Source organism: Taudactylus pleione, unplaced genomic scaffold, assembly GCF_031769625.1.
Source record: "Taudactylus pleione unplaced genomic scaffold, aTauple2 ptg000495l, whole genome shotgun sequence".
NCBI classification, from domain to species: Eukaryota; Metazoa; Chordata; class Amphibia; order Anura; family Myobatrachidae; genus Taudactylus; species Taudactylus pleione.
Window position 1 is genome coordinate 1,055,072 of NW_028284897.1, and position 13,158 is coordinate 1,068,229.

At 47.3% G+C, this 13,158-nt stretch overlaps 2 protein-coding genes across 3 annotated transcripts in view; one reads left to right on the forward strand and one right to left on the reverse strand.

Moving 5' to 3' along the window:
* LOC148502496 (uncharacterized) overlaps nt 1-13,158 on the forward strand; it is a 258,997-nt gene that overhangs the window by 215,506 nt on the left and 30,333 nt on the right.
* Nucleotides 1-13,158, reverse strand: part of LOC148502501 (uncharacterized) — a 32,255-nt gene that overhangs the window by 14,069 nt on the left and 5,028 nt on the right. For both annotated transcript variants that reach the window (XM_088449780.1, XM_088449779.1), the window contains exons 2-3: nt 8,270-8,384; nt 7,212-7,403 (exon numbers count right to left, since the gene is read on the reverse strand). In XM_088449780.1, coding sequence (XP_088305906.1) covers nt 7,212-7,403; nt 8,270-8,347 — 270 coding nt within the window. In that variant the 5' untranslated portion in view covers nt 8,348-8,384. The remainder of the gene's footprint in view (nt 1-7,211; nt 7,404-8,269; nt 8,385-13,158) is intronic.

The window sequence follows — 13,158 nt, forward strand, 5'->3', positions numbered from 1 at the left end:
GTAACCACTTAACTGGCTAAAATTTTTCCCTAAAATGTCACCAAAATTGTAAATTTTTTTATGATCACATCATGTAATTAAATAGCTATTTAAACCTGATTTAAAATATATATATTTTTTTAACAAAAATGCAAAATCAAGTTTAAATAGCTATTAATTACATGATGAATGTGATGATAATAAAAAATCAACAATTATTATAGTTTAAAAAAAACCCACTGTATTAACTTTAATATATTTACAACAGCGGAGCCATGGCAGTGCGGAGGGAATAAATATATATATATATATATATATATATATATATATACACATATATACAGTCAGGTCCATAAATATTGGGACATTGACAGAATTTTCATATTTTGTCCTCTATTCACCACCACAATGGCTTTGAAATGAAACAAACAAGATGTGATTTAACTGCAGACTTTCAGATTTAATTTGAGGGTAATTACATCCAAATCAGGTGAACGGTGTAGGAATTACAATGGTTTCTATATGTGCCTCCCACATTTTAATGGCCCAAAAGTAATGGGACAAACTAAACAATCCTAAATCTAACTTTCACTTTTTAATACTTTGTTGCAAATCCTTTGCAGGCAATTACAGCCTGAAGTCTGGAACGCATAGACATCACCAGACGCTGGGTTTCATCCCTGGTGATGCTCTGCCAGGCCTCTACTGCAAATGTCTTCAGTTCCTGCTTGTTCTTGGGGGCATTTTCCCTTCAGTTTTGTCTTCATCAAGTGAAATGCATGCTCAATCGGATTCAGGTCAGGGGATTGACTTGGCCATTGCATAACATTCCACTTTTTAGCCTTAAAAAACTCTTTGGTTGCTTTTGCAGTATGCTTCGGGTCATTGTCCATCTGCACTGTGAAGCGCTGTCCAATGATTTCTGAAGCATATGACTGAATATGAGCATATAATATTGCCCGAAACACTTCAGAATTCATTCTGCTGCTTTTGTCAGCAGTCACATCATCAATAAATACAAGGGAACCAGTTTCATTGGCAGCCATACATGCCCACGCCATGACACTACCACCACCATGCTTCACTGATGAGGTGGTATGTTTTGGATCATGAGCAGTTCATTTCCTTCTCTTCTCTTCCCATCACTCTGGTACAAGGTGATCTTTGTCTCATCTGTCCATAGGATGTTGTTCCAGAACTGTAATGGCTTTTTTAGATGTTGTTTGGCAAACTCTAATCTGGTCTTCCTGTTTTTGTGGCTCACCAATGGTTTGCATCTTGTGGTGAACCCTCTATATTCACTCTTGTGAAGTCTTCTCTTGATTGTTGACTTTGACACATATACATCTACCTCCTGGAGAGTGTTCTTGATTTGGCCAACTGTTGTGAAGGGGTTTTTCTTCACCAGGGAAATAATTCTTTTGTCATCCACCACAGTTGTTTTCCGTGGTCTTCCGGGTCTTTTGGTGTTGCTGAGCTCTCCGGACCCCATTTCCTGGACCAGAGTGCTGAGGGGCCGATTCAGACCCACTCGCTAAGCCGCGATCGCACGGTAGCTGGCGATTTTTGTGTTCTGCGCATGTGTATGGTTCGCAGTGCGTGTGCCAGTCATTGCGATCGGGAAACGATCGCCCTTAACACACAGACAGTCCGCTAGTTTGAGTGACAGAAAGTGCCGTTTGTGGGTGGTAACAGGGGAAGGTGCTTGTGAACGGGGGAGGTGTGCTGCGAATGCAGGCATGTATGACCGTCAAAACGGCATTTACAGGGCGTACATAATTAAATGGGAGCATCATTGTACACGTCACCTGGCTCTTTTTTTGACTGAGGCACTTGCAGTGCTTGCGGTAGGGTAGGGTCTACTACAAGCACTGCGTTTGCCTTCGATGGTTCTCGATGGTTTAATACACGTCCTGGAGATGACGTGTGTTACGTAGGGAAAGGGGGCGGCATTAGACCAGCTTGCGATCACACAGCCGCCGCATGCTAAGACAAAGAGGGTGTCCTTAAGCCAGGCCGTGTGATCACAAAATTTGTACACCCGGCCCCCTTTGGCTGCATGCGATCGCGGCTTAGCGAGCGGATCTGAGTCGGGCCCGAGTTTTGTGTTTTTATATATATATATATATATATATATATATATACACACGCAGAATTATGGTATAACATAACTTTGACAATTATTTTTCTTCGAGGTCCATAGGAATTACCTTGGGATATGAAGTTGGATCGCATCCAATGCACCAAACAGCAAAGCTTTGGAGCTCCCAGCATGCACTGGTCCTCCTCCCTACATACCCCGCCCCCAGCCATAGGCATTCATTTGTAAACAAGCCACGGCATGAGACGGAGAGTGGGGAAGGAAGAAAAATACACAAGAAACACTCAACATTCAAAGAGGGAATCTGTGAAAAAAAGGCTAAAGAACAGATCCCAACTGAGGAAAGGTGCGTCAGGGTGGGCGCCCTGTGGACCCTATAGACCTTGAAGAAAAAGAATTATCAAAGGTATGTTATACCATAATTCTGTATTTCTTATTCGGGTTCCATAGGGTCCACAGGAATTACCTTGGGGACGTCGTAAAGCAGTTCCCTGAATGGTGCGGATGCTCCTGCGCAGAGAGGAGAGTCCGCTGCCCAAAGGAAGCACCCTGGGAGGCAAACGTATCAAAAACATAAAACTGGATAAACGTATTAACGGAAGACCAAGTGGCTGCCTTGCAAAGCTGTTCAGCCGAGGCACCATGTCTTACCACCCACGATGATCCAACAGACCGAGTGGAGACCAGCCTGTGTATAGACTTGAGAAATAGTCATACGAAGCCAGCGAGCTAACGTTTGTTTGTTTGCTGGCCAACCTCGTTTGTGAAATCCATATAACACAAAGAGAGAGTCCGATTTCCTGATGGAACTGGTCCAATCCACGTAAATACGAAGGGCTCGAACCACATTCAGGGAAGCTTCACCTGCAGACAGTTCTAAGGACTGAAAGGCTGGGACTACAATGTCCTCATTTATATGAAAACGGGAAACAACCTGTGGGAGGTAGCCCGCCTTGGTATGGCAGACTGCTCTATTTTGATGAGAAATCTAATATGGAGAGCGACATGACAGAGCTGCCAAGTCAGAATCTCTGCGAGCTGACGAGGAGAACAAGTGTTTTCCCTGTCAGCCATCTCAAGTCCACCTTATCCAAGGGTTCAAAAGGATGCTACTGCAGCGCCCTGAGAACCAAAGACAAATCCCACAGTGCCACCGGTGGGAGAAATGAAGGTTGCACCCGAAGAGCCCCCTGAAATAATGTTCTAACATCCGGCAGAGGGGCAATCTTGCACTGGAACCAAACAGTCAAAGCAGAAACTTGGACTCTCAAGGTAGCCAGGTAAAGACCTAAGTCTGATCCAATCTGAAGAAAAGCAAATACTCTTGATGACTTGAAAAACTCATATTTTCTGTGGGAACACTAAAGAAAAATTGAATGCCAAATTCTGTGATAAATGCGAGCAGAAGCAGGCTTCCTTGCTCTCAGCATCGTCTGAATCACAGAAGCCGAAAAACCCCTGGCTTTCAATACGGAAGACTCAAGAGCCATGCCGCCAAAGCCAGCCGAGGTAAATCCTGGTAAAGGCAGGGACCCTTGCATTAGCAGATCCTGACATACAGGCAGTGGAAGTGGACGGTCTATGGATAGTCATGTCAGATCGGAGAACCAATGCCTCCTGGGCCAGGAGGTCCCTCTGCATCCGCGGCTATTATACGCCCGCTGCTGTGAATGCTGTATTGTTGTGAATGCTGTATTATACACCCGCTGCTGTGAATGCTGTATTATACACCCGCTGCTGTGAATGCTGTATTATACACCCGCTGCTGTGAATGCTGTATTATACACCCGCTGCTGTGAATGCTGTATTGCTGTGAATGCTGTATTATACACCCGCTGCTGTGAATGCTGTATTATACACCTGCTGCTGTGAATGCTGCATTGTTGTGAATGCTGTATTATACACCCGCTGCTGTGAATGCTGTATTATACACCCGCTACTGTGATGGCTGTATTATACACCCGCTACTGTGATGGCTGTATTTTACACCCGCTGCTGTGATGGCTGTATTACACACCCGCTGCTGTGATGGCTGTATTACACACCTGCTGCTGTGAATGCTGTATTGTTGTGAATGCTGTATTATACACCCGCTGCTGTGAATGCTGTATTGTTGTGAATGCTGTATTATACACCCGCTGCTGTGAATGCTGTATTATACACCCGCTGCTGTGATGGCTGTATTATACACCCGCTGCTGTGAATGCTGTATTCTTGTGAATGCTGTATTATACACCCGCTGCTGTGAATACTGTATTATACACCCGCTGCTGTGATGGCTGTATTATACACCCGCTGCTGTGAATGCTGTATTGTTGTGAATGCTGTATTAAACACCCGCTGCTGTGAATGCTGTATTATACACCCGCTACTGTGATGGCTGTATTATACACCCGCTGCTGTAATGGCTGTATTATACACCCGCTGCTGTGATGGCTGTATTATACACCCGCTGCTGTGATGGCTGTATTATACACCCGCTGCTGTGATGGCTGTATTATACACCCGCTGCTGTGAATGCTGTATTCTTGTGAATGCTGTATTATACACCCGCTGCTGTGAATACTGTATTATGCACCCGCTGCTGTGATGGCTGTATTATACACCCGCTGCTGTGATGGCTGTATTATACACCCGCTGCTGTGATGGCTGTATTATACACCCACTGCTGTGATGGTTGTATTATACACCCAGTGCTGTGAAGAATGCTGTATTGCTGTGAATGCTGTATTATACATCCGCTGCTGTGAATGCTGTATTATACACCCGCTGCTGTGACGGCTGTATTATACACCCGCTGCTGTGATTGCTGTATTATACACCCGCTGCTGTGAATGCTGTATTCTTGTGAATGCTGTATTATACACCCGCTGCTGTGATGGCTGTATTATACACCCGCTGCTGTGATGGCTGTATTATACACCCGCTGCTGTGATGGCTGTATTATACACCCGCTGCTGTGAATGCTGTATTATACACCTGCTGCTGTGATGGCTGTATTATACACCCATACTGTGACTGCCGTATTATACACCCATCTGCTGTGATTGCTGTATTATACACCCGCTGCTGTGAATGCTGTATTATACACCCGCTGCTGTGAATGCTGTATTATACACCCGCTGCTGTGAATGCTGTATTATACACCCGCTGCTGTGATGGCTGTATTATACACCCGCTGCTGTGAATGCTATATTGTTGTGAATGCTGTATTACACACCCGCTGCTGTGAATGCTGTATTACACACCCGCTGCTGTGAATGCTGTATTACACACCCGCTGCTGTGAATGCTGTATTACACACCCGCTGCTGTGACGGCTGTATTGCACACCCGCTGCTGTGACGGCTGTATTGCACACCCGCTGCTGTGACGGCTGTATTGCACACCCGCTGCTGTGAGTGCTGTATTGCACACCCGCTGCTGTGATTGCTGTATTGCACACCCGCTGCTGTGAATGCTGTATTACACACCCGCTCCTGTGATGGCTGTATTACACACCCGCTGCTGTGAATGCTGTATTACACACCCGCTGCTGTGAATGCTGTATTACACACCCGCTGCTGTGAATGCTGTATTATACACCCGCTGCTGTGACGGCTGTATTGCACACCCGCTGCTGTGACGGCTGTATTGCACACCCGCTGCTGTGAGTGCTGTATTGCACACCCGCTGCTGTGAGTGCTGTATTATACACCCGCTGCTGTGACGGCTGTATTATACACCCGCTGCTGTGACGGCTGTATTATACACCCGCTGCTGTGACGGCTGTATTATACACCCGCTGCTGTGAATGCTGTATTATACACCCGCTGCTGTGATAGCTGTATTATACTCCCGTTGCTCTGAATGCTGTATTATACACCCGCTGCTGTGAATGCTGTATTATACACCCGCTGCTCTGAATGCTGTATTATACTCCCGCTGCTCTGAATGCTGTATTATACACCCGCTGCTGTGAATGCTGTATTATACACCCGCTGCTGTGAATGCTGTATTATACTCCCGCTGCTCTGAATGCTGTATTATACACCCGCTGCTATGACTGCTGTATTATACTCCCGCTGCTCTGAATGCTGTATTATACACCCGCTGCTGTGAATGCTGTATTATACTCCCGCTGCTGTGAATGCTGTATTATACACCCGCTGCTGTGACGGCTGTATTATACACCCGCTGCTGTGACGGCTGTATTATACACCCGCTGCTGTGACGGCTGTATTATACTCCCGTTGCTCTGAATGCTGTATTATACACCCGCTGCTGTGAATGCTGTATTATACACCCGCTACTCTGAATGCTGTATTATACTCCCGCTGCTCTGAATGCTGTATTATACACCCGCTGCTGTGAATGCTGTATTATATACCCGCTGCAGTGACTGCTGTATTATACTCCCGCTGCTCTGAATGCTGTATTATACACCCGCTGCTGTGAATGCTGTATTATACACCCGCTGCTGTGAATGCTGTATTATACACCCGCTGCTGTGAATGCTGTATTATACTCCCGCTGCTCTGAATGCTGTATTATACACCCGCTGCTATGACTGCTGTATTATACTCCCGCTGCTCTGAATGCTGTATTATACACCCGCTGCTGTGAATGCTGTATTATACTCCCGCTGCTGTGAATGCTGTATTATACACCCGCTGCTGTGACGGCTGTATTATACACCCGCTGCTGTGACGGCTGTATTATACACCCGCTGCTGTGACGGCTGTATTATACACCCGCTGCTGTGATGGCTGTATTATACTCCCGTTGCTCTGAATGCTGTATTATACACCCGCTGCTGTGAATGCTGTATTATACACCCGCTACTCTGAATGCTGTATTATACTCCCGCTGCTCTGAATGCTGTATTATACACCCGCTGCTGTGAATGCTGTATTATATACCCGCTGCAGTGACTGCTGTATTATACTCCCGCTGCTCTGAATGCTGTATTATACACCCGCTGCTGTGAATGCTGTATTATACACCCGCTGCTGTGAATGCTGTATTATACACCCGCTGCTGTGAATGCTGTATTATACTCCCAATGTCCCATTCCCAGCAATCACCTCTCCAGTCATCACCCAGACACATCCCCTGATGTTACTGTATAATGTCCCATTCCCAGCAGTCACCTCTCCTGTCAGCAGCTGAATGATCTTGTTGGTGAGTTCCAGGATCTTCTGGTCATTGTGTCTCTCATGTATCAGTGAGTGAGGTGGAGGCACCGTGATTTGGCTCTGGGTCGTGCTGAGTCCTCCTGACCCATGGGTCTGGCTGCTGAGTGTCTCACACTCACCAGATGTCTTCTTCACTACTGTGTACTCCTATGTATTGGGGGAGACAGCAAACATCACTACATACACTCCCAGATGACATCACCTCCCCAGTAATATTACTGAACAATTACTATAGCTGTAACTAATGTCACTGTGACACTCCCACATCCCCCTCACCTCCCCAGTCATGTCCCTGTATTATTACTATAGATATAAGTGATGTCACTGTGACACTCCCAGATCCCCTCACCTCCCCAGTCATGTCCCTGTATTATTACTATAGATAGAAGTGATGTCACTGTGACACTCCCAGATCCCCTCACCTCCCCAGTCATGTCCCTCTATTATTACTATAGATATAAGTGATGTCACTGTGACACTCCCAGATCCCCCTCACCTCCCCAGTCATGTCCCTGTATTATTACTATAGATATAAGTGATGTCACTGTGACACTCCCAGATCCCCTCACCTCCCCAGTCATGTCCCTCTATTATTACTATAGATATAAGTGATGTCACTGTGACACTCCCAGATCCCCCTCACCTCCCCAGTCATGTCCCTGTATTATTACTATAGATATAAGTGATATCACTGTGACACTCCCAGATCCCCTCACCTCCCCAGTCATGTCCCTGTATTATTAGTATAGATATAAGTGATGTCACTGTGACACTCCCAGATCCTCTCACCTCCCCAGTCATGTCCCTGTATTATTACTATAGATATAAGTGATGTCACTGTGACACTCCCAGATCCCCTCACCTCCCCAGTCATGTCCCTGTATTATTACTATAGATATAAGTGATGTCACTGTGACACTCCCAGACCCTCTCACCTCCCCAGTCATGTCCCTGTATTATTACTACAGATATAAGTGATATCATTGTGACCCTTCCCCCCCAGAACCTCTCACCTCCCCAGTCAGCACGTAGATTATCTCTAGGGTGAAGTGTAAAATCTTCTGGCTTTTGTGACTCTGGTCCTTGTCCATCTTCGGTGAAACTGTGATTTCACCACAGCTCAATCGTCTAAGAATGAATATAATAATTACACAGTCACTGCCCAGCATTACACCTCATACATACAGTTCTGGGCACACCTTATACATCCTCATGTCCAGCACATATACCCCCCATACCCACAGTCACTGCCCAGCATTACACCTCATACATACAGTTCTGGGCACACCTTATACATTCTCATGTCCAGCACATATACCCCCATACCCACAATCACTGCCCAGCATTACACCTCATACATACAGTTCTGGGCACACCTTATACATCCTCATGTCCAGCACATATACCCCCATACCCACAATCACTGCCCAGCATTACACCTCATACATACAGTTCTGGGCACACCTTATACATTCTCATGTCCAGCACATATACCCCCATACCCACAGTCACTGCCCAGCATTACACCTCATACATACAGTCCTGTGCACACCTTATACATCCTCATGTCCAGCACATATACCCCCATACCCACAATCACTGTCCAGTATTACACCTTATACATACAGACCTGGGCACACCTTATACATCCTCATATCCAGCACATATATCCCCCAGTACACAGCCACTACCCAGTATTACACCTTATACATACAATTCTGGGCACATCTTATACATCCTCATTTCCAGCTCATATACCCCCATACACAGTCACTGCCCAGCATTACACCTTATACATACAGTCCTGGGCACACCTTATACATCCTCATATCCAGCACATATACCCCCCCATACACACAGTCACTGCCCAGTATTACACCTTATACATACAGTCCTGTGCACAACTTATAAATTGTCATGTCCAGCACATATACCCCCTATACCCACAGTCACCGCCCAGCATTACACCTCTTACATACAGTCCTGGGCACACCTTATACATCCTCATGTCCAGCACATATACCCCCATACCCACAGTCACTGCCCAGCATTACACCCCATACATACAGTCCTGGGCACACCTTATACAGCCTCATGTCCAGCACACATACCCCCCATAGCCACTATCCAGCATTACACCTCAGACATACAGTTCTGGGCACACCTTACACATTCTCATGTCCAGCACATATACCCCGCATACCCACAGTCACAGCCCAGCATTACACCTCATACATACACTCCTGGGCACACATTATGCACCCTCATGTCCAGCACATATACCCCCTATACCCACAGTCACTGCCCAGCATTACACCTCATACATACAGTCCTGGGCACACATTATACACCCTCATGTCCAGCACATATACCCCCATACCCACAGTCACTACCCAGCATTACACCTCATACACAGTCCTGGGCACACATTATACAGCCTCATGTCCAGCACATATACCCCCCATACACACAGTCACTGCACCCCTTATACATCCTCATGTCCAGCACATATACCCCCCCCCCCTACCCACAGTCACTACCCAGAATTACAGCTCATACATAGAGTCCTGGGCACACCTTATACATCCTCATGTCCAGCACATATACCCCCCATACCCACTACCCAGCATTATACCTTATACATACAGTTCTGGGCACACCTTATACATCCTCATGTCCAGCACATATACCCCCTCTACCCACAGTCACTGCCCAGCATTACACCTCATACATAGAGTCCTGGGCACACCTTATACATCCTCATGTCCAGCACATAAACCCCCCATACCCACTACCGAGCATTACACCTCATACTTACAGTTCTGGGCACACCTTATACATCCTCATGTCCAGCACATATACCCCCTCGTACACAGTCACTGCCCAGCAATACACCTCATACATAGAGGCCTGGGCACATCTTATACATCCTCATGTCCAACACAAATACCCCCATACCCACAGTCACTGCCCAGCATTACACTTTATGCATACAGTTCTGGGCACACCTTATACATCCTGATGTCCAGCACATATACCCCCCGTACACAGTCACTGCCCAGCAATACACCTCATACTTACAGTCCTGGGCACACATTATACAGGCTCATGTCCAGTACATGTACCCCCCATACACACAGTCACTGCCCAGTATTACACCTTATACATACAGTCCTGGGCACATTTTATACATCCTCATGTCCAGCACATATACCCCCTATACCCACAGTCACTGCCCAGTATTATACCTCATACATACAGCCCTGGGCACACCTTATACAGCCTCATGTCCAGCACATATACCCCCCATAACCACAGTTACTGCCCAGCATTACATCTCATGCATACAGTCCTGGGCGCACCTTACACTTCCTCATGTCCAGCACATATACCCCCATATCCACAGTCACTGCCCCGGCATTATACCTCATACATACAGTCCTGGGCACATCTTATACAGCCTCATGCCGGAGTAGTAAAAAGAGAGAGAAGGACGACTTGAACACTCAAGAATCACACTCGCAGAGAAGGAGACGGGAAACCGGTGACCAGTAACATAGCCCATATGAAGCCAGGTGCATCAGGGTAGGTGCCCGGTGGACACTATGGGCTTTGAAGAAAGAGAGTTAACAAAAGGTAAGTTCTTACCATATCTCTCATTTTCTTCTTCAGGGTCCATAGGCTCCACAGGGAGACCTTGGGGATGTACCAAAGCAGCCCTTTTAAGGATGGGGACACTCCTGTGCTCGGAGGAAAATCCGGCACCCAAAGGAAGCATCCTGAGAAGCAAAGGTATCAAATGCATAGAACCTTAGAAAGGGCTAAATTGAAGACCACGTGGCCGCCTTACAAAGCTGAACAACCGAGGTGCCACTGCGAGCTGCCCACGAGGGGTCCACAGACCGAGTAGAATGAGCAGTCACAGAAGGTGGAACCGGAAGGCCTGCCTGCGTGTGAGCCTCTGAGATAGTCATACAAAGCCATCTGGCCAATGTTTGTTTATTGGTCGACCAACCTTTCTGGTGAAATCCATAAAGCACAAACAAGGAGTCTTATTTCCTAAGGGAACTGATACGGTCCACATACATCCTGAGAGCACGGACCACATCCAATGAGGCCTCACCTGCCGAGAGGTCAGGTGACTGAAAGGCCGGTACAATAATCTCCTGGTTAATATGGAAATTAGAAACCACCTTAGGAAGAAACTCAGGGCGAGTCCAAAGCACAGCCCGGTCCAGGTGAAATATCAGAAAAGGAGGATGACAGGTGAGCGCTCCATATTCTGACACCCTTCTGGCAGATGCAATAGCCAGGAGAAAAAGTCTTAGCTGTTAACCACTTAAGTTCCACTGAATCCGGGGGTTCAAATGGAGGACCCTGGAGGGCCCGAAGTACTACTGCTAAATCCCAAGGAGCCACTGGGGGAACAAAGGGAGGTTGAATCCAGAGGACACCCTGGAGGAAGGTGAGGACATCCGGTAGCGGAGCAATTCCTCGTTGGAACCAAACAGAAAGTGCAGAGACATGTACTTTCAGGTCCAATCCAGCTTGAAGGAATGCCAATATCCTGGCTATACCAAAAACACCTGAGGATCGTAATCCCGAGAGCGACACCGCTGGAAATATGTATGCCACACTCTGTCGAAGATCCTGGCAGAGGCAGGTTTACGTGCTTTAAGCATCATGGTGATGACAGAGCTAGAGAATCCTTTGGACCTTAGGAGGGATGTCTCAAGAGCCACGCCGTCAAAGACAGAAGATCCAGGTCCGGGTAAAGGCAAGGACCCTGAGATAACAGGTCTGGACGTTGAGGTAGCAGGAATGGAGTGTTGATGGAAAGACTCCGAAGATCTCAGTACCAATGACGTCTGGGCCAAGCTGGTGCCACCAGCAGGACCATGCCTCCGTGCTGCTTGAACTTCCGAAGAACCCGAGGAAGCAGGGATACTAGAGGAAATAGGTACGCAAACTGGAAGGTCCATTTCACTGACAGAGCATCCACTAAGCTTGCTTCGGCATCTCTTGTTCTGGACCTGTACACCGGTAACGTGTGATTGTGTCGGGATGCCATGAGGTCCACCTCTGGGAGCCCCCATTTGTCCAGTAGGAGTTGAAACACCTCTTGGTGAAGAGACCACACCTCTGGATGCACGTTATGGCGGCTGAGGAAGTCTGTTCACAATTGAGAACTCCCGGGATGAACACTGCCGAAATTGCTGGGAAGTGATACTCTGCCAATGTCAGAATGCGGGACACTTCTGCCATTGCTGCCCAACTTCAAGTGCCTCCTTGATGGTTGATGTAAGCCACCATGATGGCGTTGTCAGACCTGCACAGGCTTTCCTTGAAAAAGGTGTTGAACCATCTTGAGGGCCTTGTACACTGCCTGGAGTTCCAATATGTTGATTGGAAGTATTGTCTCGACTGCAGTCCATTGACCCTGAAAGGTGTGAGGACCGGTCACTGCGCCCCATCCCCAAAGACTGGCGTCCATTATCAGGAGAACCCAGTCCGGGATCCAAAAGGGGCGACCCTTGGTGAGATGAGCTGTTTGCAGCCACCAAGATAGAGACAGACACATCTCCGGAGAAAGTACCAGCTTCTGAGTCCTGATCCGGTGGGGTAATCTGTTTCACTTGGATAATATCAGCCCCTGCAGGGGCCTTGAATGGAACTGAGGATATTCCACCATGTCGAATGTGAACACCATGGACCACAGTACCTGCATCGCCGAGTGTACCGAAACCCGGTGACTACGGAGGCAACTGCGCACTCGCAGATCTTTTCTGGAGTTAGAAAGATACTCTGCTTATGAGAATCCAGGAAGGCTCCCAAATGAACCATCCTCTGTGCGGGAATTAGGGAGGACTTTTTCCATTTGATCAACCACCCGTATGCCCGA